Source organism: Pleuronectes platessa, chromosome 5 (genome assembly GCF_947347685.1).
Source record: "Pleuronectes platessa chromosome 5, fPlePla1.1, whole genome shotgun sequence".
In the NCBI taxonomy this organism is placed as follows: domain Eukaryota; kingdom Metazoa; phylum Chordata; class Actinopteri; order Pleuronectiformes; family Pleuronectidae; genus Pleuronectes; species Pleuronectes platessa.
In genome coordinates, this window is record NC_070630.1 from 10,737,258 (window position 1) to 10,752,630 (window position 15,373).

At 43.4% G+C, this 15,373-nt stretch overlaps 1 protein-coding gene across 2 annotated transcripts in view; it reads right to left on the bottom strand.

Moving 5' to 3' along the window:
* The window catches only part of cux1b (cut-like homeobox 1b), a 58,553-nt gene that overhangs the window by 16,913 nt on the left and 26,267 nt on the right, over positions 1-15,373 (bottom strand). For both annotated transcript variants that reach the window (XM_053422657.1, XM_053422656.1), the window contains exons 4-9: positions 14,805-14,883; positions 11,960-12,097; positions 10,135-10,258; positions 7,419-7,495; positions 6,868-6,934; positions 1,804-1,852 (exon numbers count right to left, since the gene is read on the bottom strand). In XM_053422657.1, coding sequence (XP_053278632.1) covers positions 1,804-1,852; positions 6,868-6,934; positions 7,419-7,495; positions 10,135-10,258; positions 11,960-12,097; positions 14,805-14,883 — 534 coding nt within the window. The remainder of the gene's footprint in view (positions 1-1,803; positions 1,853-6,867; positions 6,935-7,418; positions 7,496-10,134; positions 10,259-11,959; positions 12,098-14,804; positions 14,884-15,373) is intronic.

Consider the following 15,373-nt stretch of genomic DNA (forward strand, 5'->3'; position numbering starts at 1 on the left):
GGGGATGTTATAGAGTTTTTGGTGATGAAACAATAATAATTATCTTTAATTTAGTATACAGCTGAATTCATTTCACTCTACACGCACTGGGCATGTGGCATTGCAAAAATGCAATAAAACTGAAGGAATTAGGTTTTCCAGTGCATCATCTTCTACCAGACAGCTGGGCGTCTGTCTGAAAAGGAAGCTCCCCCCTTCCAGCATAAACAAATATATTATACACGGTGGAAGAGGGCTGGGAGAGTGCAAGAACACAATGTAAAAGAGTGGGACGATGGCCAAGAGTGGATATTTCCCTAATTGCAGATATTCAATTAGTCCCGAGCATTGAGATGATACCCGCTGCCTTGTGTTTATGACCCAACTGCTACACTTCAGTTGGGATCCATCTGCAGCACTGGCCAACTTGCCATCATTAAGAGTTACAGGGAGCCGATTCCACAGCATTCCTAATTGCAACCATATTGAGAGCCGTTATTGACTGGGTGGGAGTTGGACAGCCCGTAACAAAAAACAGAAAAATCATGTTTTCCATTTTCTCCTTATCAAAGCATATAAAAAGTCTGCGACTGAGCTGGAGGCCATGCTGTCATCCTGCATAAATCTCAAATCAGAAGTGTGAATAGTGTGAATAGTGTGCATGAGTGTGTGTGTGTGTGTGTGTAGCATTATAGTCGGAGTGCTAACCTTTAGGCTAATATTAACATTACATGCCTATGCTACCCCTTTAACCACAAATCATACTCTTGGGCTAATAATGAAAGTTAACAACAATGACATTAACAGATACCACAGGAATATTTACAACACAGGGGCAGAGGGCGCGCCATGGGGCTTATTTCAGCTGGACGGGTTTAGTAGGTGTGTAATAAACATGTAAAACAACCACCGGCCCTCAGAGTGAGAATCATTTGTTAATATAAGCCACATTTTACGGATTCTGAAAGAATAAATATATTTGTATTTATAAGTATAAAGGTTGGAATCTTTTTTATTTTCCTCATTGTCAAAGTTGAAAGTCTTGTCAAAACTTTTCCAGCCTCAATCAATCCTAGGCTTGTTTGTTCCTACTGATGTCAATCATAAAAGAAAGAGGGTCAAAAATATACAGTTAGATTTTTAGAAAAAAAGATAAATTACATCTGAGGCCTGTCAACAGAGATAAATAGTTGATTTGTTGGGGACTATTTTCAGCAGCAGATTAATTTAACACATTTGGTGCGGGTGTGAATAATTACAGCAGCGGGGCGTGTTCGACCTAATGGAGAAACATGTCAGCCAGTGAAACATCATGACGTTGTGATTTTGGACAACAGCTGATCTCTATGACAACAGAATGACGAATTAGAAGAATAAAATCAGTATTTGTTAGTTTAAGTTCCTTTAAGAATGATATTATTTTAATAGGGGGGGGGGGGGGGGGAAAGAATACTAGTACACATGATCCTTTTCATCAAATTTGCTTCATACACGCACATTTTTACAACTGTCATGAAGGATTAAGAAAAAACGACTTATCCAATTTCAAAGAGACGATATACTTTGGGTGCAGATCCGGATAAAAAAAGGCTGATCTATCACTTTCTTTAACATGGAGGGATACGGTGTTAGCCTTGGAAGAGGGATGTGCTCTTGATGTGATCCTATATTTTTCTGGAGAACACTTTCACCATGTCAAATTAACAAACGTTTAAGAAAAAAATCTATAATAAAACAATAAAGATGGGGGGGGGGGGGGGGGGGCTTGGTGTGATGAACGATGCTGTGTTATAATGTACACCGAAAAACACTAAGCATATTTACCTGATTGGCTCTTTCCAGGTCTGTCATCACCATCTCAATCTCATCGGCCCTGAAAGAGACATTAACTATTACTGTGGAGAACCACACGGCAGAGCATGTGACTGTGCTTAAAAGAGACTCGCTGAAATACAGCTCACAGAATTAAAGCAAGCAACGGTTGAGTGGAAAGATGATGCACACATCACATGTGTGTGCGATTGTTCCGAGAGCACGTCAATTTAGAGAACGTCAGTGCCGTGTCCATTAAGCTACTGTCTAAATTTCACCTTAATCCATTGATTGTGAACTCCATAACCCAAACAGCTTGTATGTGTGCGTGCATACATGTATATACGTGTGCGTGTGGGTCTTTGTGTGTGGGTGTGCACATGTAAGCCCCTAAACCCAGGCCACACTAAAACAGAGGGATTACATTAATAGAGCTCTAAGTCCTAATACAGCAGACTAATCTGCTATGAAGCTGTGTGATTGTGTCTGACTAATGGTCTGGATGGAGGCCATGGTTCACCTCTCACTTGCTGGAGGTCAGACAGCAGGAATACATCCCCATAATACCACCTCTCATTGGACTTCGGAGAAATAGTTTAATAACCCCGTTTCATGAGGGAGGTGAACACCTATCACTTTCCGGCGGACAAAGAGAGATGTGGAAGAAACTTTGGGGAGAAACCAAACCACACTAAACTCACAATACACATTTATATTTTTGTTATTTTTCAGGTCATAAACCGTGAACAATATGATTACCCAGTGTTTTAATAAGTTGCCACGGGTGTGTGTTTGTGTGTGGCTTTCAAGGTAAATTTTTAATATACGTCTCTGTATGAGGAAGTTACAATTAACAAATGCATGGAAACTTTATGCATATAGTGTTCAGTGCAGTGTAAAAAATGCTGCATGTGTGCATGCGTGTATATTTAAGACACTACTCCCTGATAAGAACACACGGTTGATTGGCGTTGAGTGCAAAGACGTGAGCGCATATGTGCGCTGCTGCGTCCATTAAGACCTTTTGATTTCACGGCAATCTTTTGATAGTGAACCCAATAACCCACGCAGCTTTTGTGTTTGTGTGTCACAGTATGAGAAACAGTGTTATGTCCCATAGGCTTGAGTACTACTGATTTGAATGTGTTTAACAAAACAGACACAGTTGATATTAGGTCAACGTTGTGCCACAGGCAATGCAGCAAAAAGAGTCAGATGTGGGTGGGAGAGCTTTTCACTCTCCGCTTTTATTCTTTCCCCAACAGTTAAAAGGATCTAGTATGCATTTAAGCAACATAATAGTACGCTACCTCACCAGCTTTTATCCCGTCTTAAGCTATAGTGTGCCAGACCCACGTGCACGCTCAATTGTGCTCCCGCACACACATGTGAGGTCAGAGAGCCAGAAAAGCTTGTAATGGAGAGTGTTTACGGGTAGTAATGCAACCCAAATACACCACCATTCCTGCCCTAAATGTGATCATTTAATCAAAGTACAGATGCACAAAGTCTTCTTAAATAACCTTTGGATTTGGCTGTATTTGGGAATTATAAAGGCAAAGCTAGAGGCAGAGGGCCAAAGCAGATCACAGGGAAGGGATTTTCTGCGTATCCTGATACAGTCAGGCAGTCGCTGGGCAGGGCAGGAGCCGTCCACAGCCAGCCAATGCACCCAGTGAGATTACTTCATCAAACACTGAACTGTAAAGGGAGGGTCCTTCATAATGATAAAGCCTGATTTTACACCACCAAAACTTAGCTGCGAAGCTCCATACAGCAGCCACAGGGAGGAGCTATGGAGTAGATGCACAGCTCCACTGGAGGAACGCACACTTGCACACACTCTTTTGTACCATGAAAGCCAATGTGTGCACCCAGTGACATCAGTGAGTACTGTAGGACTTCTGAAACAAGCCCAGAGCTTCTAAGCCCCTACTGTACTTCCTCCATCTCAGACAGGCCCTTTTCATCTCTTATCCTCTTCTCTCTCTTGCTCCTCACTCAACTGCTTTTCTCTTCCACCCTTTGCCTGCCTCTATCCTTTCCCCCCCAACCCGTACCCTTCCTATTGCCCTGCACTTTCTCTCCTTTCATCTTTTTTTTCCCTCCTTCCACCTCCCTTCTCTCATCTTTTGCCCTCTCTTTCTCGGCCTCTGTCCTCGGTGCCAGCAGGATATTCCCCTGATTTAGATTTTCATTTCCCTCCTCTATCACGCTCTTATCCCGTCTTCCTCGCTGTAGCCTGCCGCCGCTGGCTCACTTTTTGCCCTCTAGCTTTCATCACTTCATTCCTTTTCTTTCCTTGGCTTTCTCCACATTGCGTTTTCACAGCGTGTTACCTTGGGGATTTCAAGGAGGCTTAAAAAGAAGCTAGCTGAGAGAGTGTGTATATCTGTGCACGTATGTGTGTGTGTTCAACCATTTTTGTGTTTGTGTATACTTGAGATGGACAGCAGAGAGAAAAGCCTATTGACTGTTGTCTAATTATCAGCAATTACGTTTTTCCAAAAATGGTACACAGATAAAGCTTCACCAAACATACAGAGGAGCGCACACACACACACACACACACACACACGTTCACACACATTCACACACAGACAGCATCCTGTGGGGCAAGGGATCAATATATCATTAATCTTTAACAGGGACTAAACGAGTAAAGCGCGGCCAGCTAGACCCTCACAGCGCCAGCACAGAGAGGGGGCTATGCTACATCTGCAAGCCCGCCTCCCGCTGACGCTCACACACTCTGGGCACTGCAACATCGACCAAATTCTCAGGCAGTGTGTGTATGTCCCTGTGTGTGTGTATTTTAAAAGGCAGATTACCCAAATGCAGCAAGAGGATGGGGGATTTGTCACGCAATGTCCTCCTTAGTGGAAAGTTTAGAGCAAGTGAGAGTGAGTGTGTGTGTGTGTGTGTGTGTGTGTGTGTGTGTGTGTGTGTGTGTGTGTGTGTGTGTGTGTGTGTGTGTGTGTGTGCGCGCGCATGCGTGTTTGTGTGTGTCCAGACGTGTGTGTTCGTGTGAAAAAGTGCATGATATGGATGCCGTTTGTGTTTTGAAGAGCCCAAATATATGCAGTCGAAGGGTTAAAAGTTGTGTTCAGCCAAACACTGGCGATTTGCTCAGCCAAGCAGTAAACGGGGGAAGGACTCCAAGGACTGGGAGGGTGCAGGGTTAGAGAGGGTTTGTGTGTGCTTTAAAGCGTTGCATTAAAATTTCAGATCACAGCACGCCACATAGTCAAGGACCCTGACTGCCTCAGGCTCACAAGTGAGCGAATGAGTGTGTGTATGTGTGTGTGTGTGTGTGTATGTGTGTGTGTGAGAATGTGGGCGGGCATGTGTTTATTAGCTTCTGTAAGCAAATGGGGCCTACTATATCTTTTCAAAATGTGTTCTCTTCTGACATAAAAGGAAGAGACAAGGATGGAAAAAGGAAGAAAGAAGTGCAAAGAAATGAGAGAAAAGTAGAGGAGCGGGGCAATGGAGTCACGAGGAAGGAAAATAAAGAGTTGTGGGGGGGCTCTGAAAGACTATGAAACCTATTGATTACAGCCATTACACTGCATGTAATATCTTCCTGTGGCCTATCCTCTTACACACACAAACGCACAATGCAGGAGATAAAGGATAAAGGGTGGGAGTGAGGGAGGTGGAAGAGAGGGGGGGGGGGAAGTGTTTTGTGAAGATGAGAGAAAAGGGATCAATCTGTTTTTAACAGCCAATCAATTTAACAACTCCGTTAATGGAGACACAGTGAGTTTGGGGCAGGGTAAATGGGGATAGGGGAAAATGTTAAAAGCCGAGTTGATATTCTCTCCTACTCCGTGTGTGGGGTGCGTCAGGATGCCCTTGAAAACCTTGGATCCTTCTTTTTAAATAGTGATTTTCTCTTGAAGTAGAAACTACGAGTGAAACGACAAGAAAGGCTGCATTTTTCTCCTTAGAATTTGAAACTTTAGCTGCATTCTGACTTGCAACAAACTATTCATAATCTCCTGACATTCGCTGGAGAGGCTGTATGCGAGAGTACAAATATCCGCGTGAGAGACTACAGAGTTTTCCCTGCCATCCCCTAGTAAAAGCTTCGGATAATGAGAAAAGAGCGGGAGACCCTCTGGAGGATTCACCACGAGCGAGTGGGGTGATGTTGATGTTTCTAACACATGATGCTATCTCAGGTGCCACACACGTAGGAGACACCAACAAACATGTCGGGAGAGATTTTGTTGATTAGGGTCGACGCTCGTGATGACGCGCTGTAAATAACACCACGTAGTTTCCGCAACAGAATTTGTACGTCCTGCCTCCTTTATGTCCTCGCCTGAACGCCCCAGAGGATTCTGGGTTGTTGTGAACACTTCTAACCGGAGAATCTCCTGCTGTGTCGTTCATGTGTGAAAAGCAAACTCCAGAGAAAGTCTAGAAAACCAACTGTGTGGACATCCTCTAGAATACACGTCTCAAAACGGCTTTAGTGAATGTGGTCAGGATGCTTGAGTGGTTCACGTTACGAACCCAGAGGGAACGACGAGTGTGAATGTCATAAAGTGCCACTTCACAGTGTGGAGTGGTGACATGGAAAAGCTTCTGTTCTTATCCTCGCCACTGCTATAAGATCAATAATGATAGATGCCCACAGCTCAAGTAATTGAAGCAACCTTATCTCGCAGGTCCTGTCAGAAGCCTTTGTGGCTTAAAGTCTGAGATCTCACAGCGACCCTCCGTGGCCTCCCCTCTCTGGCCCGACCCGGATGAATCAGAGACATCACTTTAAAACTACAGCATCAGAATGAAATAAATCAACAACAAAAATCTCTATTTCGGTGCTTTGCTGTAGCTGCAGAATGCATTACAATCCCTGTCAGTATTTACAGTGCGTGGGTAATGCTGGGATTTGGAGGCTGCTGAGCGTTGTGGGAGACGATCCAGCTGTTGGGGTGAGAAGGGGGGAGTTTCCAGGCAAGGATATTCACTAAACAGGATGATTATGTCAGGAACAGACTATGGAGGAGCCAGAGGGGAGAAGTCACCCGCAAACACACACACATAGATCAGCGAGACACGTACTTTGCTGTGGATTCCTCGTCATACTTTGTCTTCAAATCAAAGAGCTCGGCCTGAGTTGTTTCAAGTGCTGTAAAAGACGGGAGAGGAGTTGGTTGTGAATTTCCCCGCCACACACGTCAGAATTTAGATGAAATACTTTGACTGCTGGGTAATTTTAACTTTTAACGCTGTCAAAAACATTCTTAAATCAGCTTCTTACTACGAGCTGCTTGATTTTCCAAACTAACAATAGTCTTGGTTATTTCTAATTAAAGGTTCCTGTTTTAAGTTTCTGAGACGCGCTGCTGTCAATCTGATCAAATCACACCCATGTAATCCAGATGAAGCAGATTAAATTTTCAAATGTAAAATTTAATGAATAATGACTGGGGATTTCTCCCCCCTACTTTAGCAATCAATGAACATTTAATGAGGAATACTTGAGATCTGAAACAGGTTTTCAGAGGCTTTAAAGCCAGTGCGACCTCCTTTTCATTGATTAAAGCTGCCTTTTTATTTGAGCTGGTTAGATCACTACCCAGTTCTGTAAAAAGACTGAGCGGGCTTGGTACCTGTCTGTAGGGACTGGGCCTTATGTTCAGCCTCTTCCACCCTCGAGGACATGGAGTCCTGGCTCTCCTGGAGTTTCCTACAGAGGCAGACAAGAAGGCGAGGAAAAAAAAAGAGAGGGAGCAGAAAGTCACAGTTAAGAGATACTGACTCAGTAAATCCTGGTTTCACACTTTGTGGCAACTGCAACTATTCTCTGTTTTCCCACCATTTCTGAAGTGTTTTCCCCACTAAAAACCTCCCAACACAACCCACTCCTCATTAAGCAGCCCTATTAGGCAGGAATGTCTGGCCACTGGGGCACAGTGCACCCAGGGGGTGGGGGGGAGAGAGAGAGAGAAAGAGAGAGAGAGAGAGAGAGAGAGAGGAAGAGAGCGCAAGAGTTGAGTAAGAGAAGGGGGAGGCAGTGACAGAAACCACAAGGATAAAATAGATTCATTCTTAGCATATAAAAAGTTGGGCTCTGCTGAGAAATTACCACTGTGTGTAAAAACATCAATAATATAGCACAAAGACGCTCTTTATGGCGCTCTTTGATGCCCCCCTTCCCCACCAATCTGTCTCTCCTGTCATCTCTTTTTTTCTGCCCCCTACTTCCTCCTTTCATCTCGCTCTCCCTCTCCTTCCCTCGCTCCTTGCGGGATAAACTGCATCAAAGGTGCCATCCATTTACTGCCCCTCTCAGACACAGGAAGTCAGCTCTCTGCAGACAGGAAGGGGCCTATAAAACACTGACGTACAGGAAATACAGTTGGACAATTGATCCTCTGCTGTACGTCTGAAAGGAGCGACCAGCTTTAACGCCGCTCCGCACAGCGAGCGAGTTGACTGACATGAAGGAAAACATGAAGAGTGTGATGTGCGTTTAATGTACACACACGTCGTTTATCAACCTGAAGTGTGTCAGAGACTTTTCGAAATCAAGATCCTGTCGAGTGTGGTAATGACTATTAGCACTTTGTCACTTGTGAAACGCTTTGAGACTTTGAAAATACGCAAAGAGTGTTGAACTCTTTAACGTATCCTGTCTAAACTAGTAAAGTTGCAACAAAGAGATTGAATGCAGCAAAAAAAACATTTCACACTGTTTAAAAGAGATTGTGTTTTTGTTTGGTTTGTCTGTTATTTAGCAGGATTACACAAAAACTACTGGTCGGATAACCACCAAACTTCCTGGAAGTAATGGGTCAGGGAAGAAACCATTACATTTTGGAGCAGATCTCAATCAGAAGGCTGAATACTTCATTCACTTTCTTTAACATTATATGATAAAGCATTTTGCTAAAATGTCCTGGATTTTTCAGATAATAATTACTGGATCTTGATGAAGAGACTTTGGCATGTTTAGGAGACTGATTGAGAGTGTGCAATTTGATGCAGATTCAAATACAACTGCAGATGTAGTGAAATTAAAGTGGTTTCATGAGGGGGCCTTTGTTTCTGATGTTCTTTTAAATAAACGAGTAAAATAAGCAAACTGGTCCAATAGGAACATTTATATTTCCAAATAATCTTTCTTTTAACATTTTCCCTTTGACAGGACATGAAGCTTGCCACCTTTATATTCCTGAGGCGTTTCACCGGGATTTAAACTTGAACTCTTTTGGGTTAATATATAATTTGGGATATCTGTATGGGGATGAGTGGTGTACCACTGAAGTAGGCTCATTAACATGGCCTTGGACACCGTCTCCAGTATCTATACTGCACTGTATGTATTGAATTTAAATCAGCTGCTTCTAAATCTATTGGTTGAAAGGTTTCAGTTGTGTAAGACTGACAGGTTGATTCTCCACCTGCACTTCACAACTTTAACTGATTGTGGCTTCACAGGAAAATTTAACAAGGCCAACTTCATTTTAATCAGGATGAACTGAACAATGTAGGAAAGTCTGTTGTAAAGCGAAACAACGTTATGGCTGCCTGCATCTGAGGCAATTAGTTTAATCGTTTCTATGTTGAAATGGTTTCTTCCCTTGAACGGACAGCATCAGAGTGACTCTGCAGGAATTCTAGCTTTTGCAAGAGTTAATTCGTTAGAATAGATTTTATCATGTTCCTAAAATATCTAGCAACAATTTTAAGGTTATTTATAACTGGCAGAGGCTTTCTGTGTATTTGAAAATCACACGCTTCAAAATACCTAAGAGCGAGGGTTGAAAAGGAAGTAACATACTAAATCAAAGCGAATTTCTTTCATTGCATAAAAATAAAAAGTCACCTACGCATGATTTTTATCGTTATATTCAGTTGGTGGGTTTTGTTCTATTATGTGCTGCTACAGCAGCAATTATTTGAACAAAATGGCTGAAATATACAGTGGCACAGACGGAAACTAAAAGCCTGTTGTTGATTCCCATCAAAGAACGAATTGCAAGCACCCACATGAGAAAAAAAATGCTGGCATTGTCTTATATGTTATTTTTCATTCATGCATTCATCTGCAGAAGCAAAGCAACGTCAGAGAATGGGCTTCAGTTATCTGATTTAACAGATAACTATGAGAAACAGTCAAACGATTATTATCTAAGAAGAAATTAAGTTGTAAATAGCTCCTGCTAAATAAAGTCTGAAAATCTTAAACTTGTGGTTCAAAGATTAAAATCAAAGCAGCACAATGACCCAAAGCTTTAAAATGGCAAAATAAAGCAGAGGTTATTAGTTGAGACACAGCGACAGTAGTGCTCACACAAATACACAGGGGGCGGCCAGTTATACCTCTCCTTCTCTGCATAGTCGTTGTGTAGCTGGAGCTGCTTTTCTTGGGCCAGGTCCTCGGCTTGATTCTTCAGAGACTGCTCGTACTCTCGGATCTTCTCCTTCAGGGCCTTGATGGTGACCTCTGGAGGAGCAGTACGGGTATTGAGAGAGAAGGGAGAAGGAAGAAGGAAGAGTCAAAATACAGCCAATAGGAAAAATACAGAAAGAACCGATATAGGGGTTTCATATGTGTGATAAATGACAGTGATGACGGTGAGGCTTTTAACCTTTGCTTTAGGAAAAGGGTTTCATATCCCACATTCTTCCTCTGTCAGCACAGACGAAGGCCTCAGCCTGTATGGCTCCTGCCTAATCTGTACATCTACGGGCCGGTGTAGAATATTCAACGTTCACCAACTTTAGATTATGCTGTATTCATTAGGAATGCATTAGTGCTGAAACCCCATAACCTGCTGACGGCTGAGCTCTGTATGGGGCAGCCTGAAATAAATCTAACACATAACTGGGGTAATAAATAGACCTGTGTGTGCGTGCGTGTTCGTGTGTGTGTTTGTATGTGTCTCAGAGAAAGATATAACTGAGTGAGACAATGATGAAGAGCATTGCTGCTCGCTGCCTTTGACTGAGGGCTCTTAGCACTTTGTGCGTGTGTGTGTGAGCGGGTGTGTGTGTGATTTAAACTCCAGTCTCACTGCTCTGACACATAATCAATAGAGGAGAGTCCCCTCAGAGCCCTCTTACCCCTTAACTGCTTAACTGAACTTTAAACATTTAGGTTGCGGGGATCAATGGCCCCTGCACTCTTTGTATGTGTGTGTGCAAGTGTGCGGGCGGATCGGTGTGTGTGTGTGTTTAACAGGAGTGGGAGTTCCACGGTGTGTTTTGGGGTTTAAATATCCCCCATCTATTGAGGCTGGAAGGAGGGATAAAGGATGAGGGAACAGGAAAATCAATGGCAGAATGGAACCCTGCCGCTATCGAGCTGTTCCAATTAACTCTCACTGAGGAAAGGGGGGATTCCAAAACATTCCCCACTCGCTCACTCACTCCTCCTTTTCGACTGAAATTACACCACTTTTATTACCGCTTCTCACTCGTCTCTCTGCCTTTGTCAGTTTTTCCATCTTTCTTTACCCTGAGGTAGCCGGTCGTTTTTTATTCATGAAACTGTGCTCCGTGTTTTTTTTCCCCCTGAAAACCTATTTGAAAATGTAAAACCGTGTACATTTTTTGTGTTTTTGAAAAATTAATAAGGCATTCAAATATGTTCAAATATGGGCTCTCTCTTTGAAAAAGACTTAGGATGTGTTTCTTTGACCTTATTACATATTTGCATTGAGAAGTTGTCTGTACACCATGAGCATGAAGATCAAATGACGAATTTAATCTTGAAGTACAGAAGCAAAGATGTGTCTCAGTTTTACATCAAGAGATTTTGCTGCCATTTTTCTGATGAATGTTTGAAGTGAAGTCGTGTTACCGTCCGCCCATAGCTACCTCGGGTGTAGCTTCGACACAAAATGGAAATATGTTTAGAAGCTATTCATTCTTTGTCATCCAGTTTCATAGGCTTAATTTTTTGCTTTACTCTGGCAAATCCAGGTCACTCTATGAATGCGCTCGTCTTGATAAGTATTTTTCATGTGTGTAACTGGTCATAATGGTAAGACAGAGGCCATATACGAGACTGAAATATTGAAATATTGATGTGTGGTTATCTGTGATTAACTTAGCGGCCTACATCCATGCCTTTGTCAAAGTCCCACAGTATAAACCCAAAAGTGTCTGCGTGTGTGTGTCTGCACGTGTGCCCCTCTCTAACCTTGGTTTTTGACATCTGCAAACTCTTTGTTGTAGTCCTCCAGTGTCTCTCGAAGTTTGGTGTTCTCAGTCTCAATGTCGTGCATCCTCTGGAGCTTCAGCTGCAGCTGCTGAGCCAGCTCCAGCACAGGTACAGGATCTGGCAGGGACAGCACACACTACGTTAGCACACTGTAGCAGATAACACAAACAAGGGCTGCGAGGTGAGCTCGGAATAACTACATTCCAAGGCCCTGCGAGAGCGAGCGTTTGCCCTGGTAAAGTGTCCTTGAGCAAGGCAATGAATCTCTAACCGCTCCAGGAGAAGTGTTCTAGAGCTCCCCCTGACCTCTGACCTCCCTTTGGAGAAATACTGGTTACTGTGAGGAACGAAAAATATATATATATCACAGTTTCTAGCACTGTTGTGATAAGGTGAGTTATATACAGAGCTGAGGCAGAGAACATGAAACAGAGCTAATAACATCTTACAGTGTCAGACACAGATTAATGAACCATCAAAGGGTTCTGGGGGTAGTTTAACATATTTACAAAAGGGAAACAGCTGTGCAGTAAATTCAGCCATAAACATTTCAAGATACATCTTCTTAAATAATTTACACATTTAAAAAAAAGTTCAGCATAGTGTTTGCTGTATGTGTTTTTTTATTCATCGCTTATGCCTAAATTGTTTACCGTTAGGTCTACAGTTTAAAAATGGCTGCAATCTTGTATTATACATCATAATACATCATTATACATTATACATCATTGTTTGTGACGTTTTTCATTTAACAAGAAAACATTTAAATGTCTTTATCATGAGCCAAATAAATAAAGGTCAAGATATTTATTGTTTTAAAGCATGAACAGTATCGGTCAGACTCTACTGATACTCGCAAAAACTTCCCAGATTAGAAAGAGAAGAACAGAACAGAGATTTGATTTGCCACAACCGTTTAAAACACACATCTGTGAAAGGTCATGATTTCACATTCTGTATCAACTTCACTGTATCCATAAAGGCAACTGAATGACACACTATCAGCCTTTGTATCAACAAAGACTATTGTTGGTTTACCAGATAAACTTTGGTTTTGTAGAGGGGGAAAATGAATGTGTCACATGCTGACACAGCAAGAGAATTGGATAAACGATAGCAAGAGACTAGTGAGTAACATAGATGAGACACATTAACAACAGAGATTACCGGGCTATGATCAGTTTAAGTGTTTTCTATGATTCCGGTTAAAGCGAGAAAAAAGGGAAAGATGGGAGCAGACAGATGGACAAAGTGGAGCCGATAAACAGGCAAGGCAAGAGGTAAATAAGAGATTAAAGAAACAGAGGGAGAAGGAAGAAAGACAAGTTTCTGGAGGCATTTTACCAACAGCTCTGTGAACACACAGCAGGGTTAACTGTCAGTGTGATGAAGAGAGCCCTGTCAGTCAGGCCAATCACATCTGATTGGTGCTCATGGGTGGCAGACTGGTGACAGGCAGCCAAGAGACGCAGGCGATGCTCATCAGCATGCCAGCTAAAAGAGCAGTTTTTGTGTGTGCGTTGTACAGATAAGAGGAACTGACAGCTTACAGCTGGGGGTAAGGGCTGCGTGTGTGTGAATGTGTGTGCTTGTGCACGCATGTGTGTCTCATGTCTGACGCAGTTAGATATCTTAACTATGCTAATGAGAGATCAGCAGAGAACGATTGGGGAATTTCATGCTGATTTTGTTCTGTCAAGGTGACACACCATGCAGGGCTAAGCTCTGACACACACACACACACACACACACACACACACACACACACACACACACACACACACACACACACACACACACACACACACACACACACACACACACACACACACACACACACACACACACACACACACACACACACACACACACACACACACACACACACAAACACAAGGGCGCACTCACATAGATTCTCATACAAATACACACAAGTACAAACAAACACCAAGGAACAATACACGTATACTCTGATTTTGGACTCCTATCTGCCTCTGCGCCCTTGAAAATCACATTTCTCTCCGTCTTATCAAAGCGTTGCCCTTCACATAGGCGCCTCTCCAAATCAACTGTACAGGTTGTTAAAAGCACTTTGACTTGTGGGCAACTGGGGCTGAACGCTCTTGCCAGACACCTTTAATCTAAAGCAGAGCACACACTGGGCTGACTAACCAGGCCTTCAGCTGATAGAAAACAGAACAAAACACACTGTTTCCTCTTTCAAGACTGCTGCATTAGTCAGGCTGGTCTGTGTCTGTGTGCGTGTGTGCATCAGGCATTACATCATTGTCTCGCTGCAAGTTAAGAATAGCCCCGTCAGAGCTGGCGCTGACTTATTGGGAGCAGTACAATCCAAAGATATTACTGTAGGTCTATCCATGTGGGACTATGATGACCTCCTTACGCTATAGATGAACTCAACTCCTCTCCCGTTCCTCCACGGCTCCCATACAGCCGGAAAAAACCTCCAACTAGTAGCACTGTGACTGTGTGTGTTCTGTAACACCCTGTGCTGCGTGTCCCTCCTTGGCCTCAGTGTGCTGAACGTGACTGCTCATGTGTGCACTTTGCAGCAGCCAATCGTGGGCGGACTTGTCATCCATATCAGGATGCACCTTCTGTTAAGACGCTCTAAAGGCTACACCAGTGGGGATGATCTCTTGGGGAACACATTAAGGCGTTGAACATGCCTGGGTGCACAGCGGAGGAGCACCAGAGGGACAGTGTCATGCTTATTCTCCTCCCTTTTGGGGCTGTCTGCGTGGATGAAGGGCCCTCTTGATCACGTTGCGGCAGACAGCACTTTTATACAACAAAGACTTACCTGGGACATCGATTATTTTCTTGTAGACGTTCAAGAAGGCGGCCTCTGCTTCTTTACTTCTCTTACTCAAGGCATCGATCTGGAAAGGAGGGGGGGGAAAGTAACGGTTAATTGTCATGCGCACCAACCTCAGATCAGTGTCACATCCATAGATTCCAAAGGCAGACGCATTCATTTTACAGCAAGGGTAGTCTACATATCTGTCTATCCTCACTATGCATCGGTATGTTGCATGCGATCATGCCTGTCTTGACAGTGGCTGCGTTGGTGTTTCCTTCCCGAGAAGTCAGTTCAGCTGTTCAGCCGATGACGGATGCGTTTCGTTTGCTGCATGCCCGAGTCTGTCTGTCCTCGAGTGAGTGTTCCTTAGTCCGTTGGTCTGTGCGTGTGTGCATGGGGGGATTGTGTGTGTGTGATTGTGTGCGCGCCTGTGTGCGAATGCGTGTTCGTTTCCCCTCCAGCACGCTGACATCATTAAACAGCTGGCTCAGTCTTTCCAGCCACAGCAGGGGTAGATTATTCAGTCAGCTCTTAGCAGCAATACAGTGTGGATCCATTACTGATGCAGC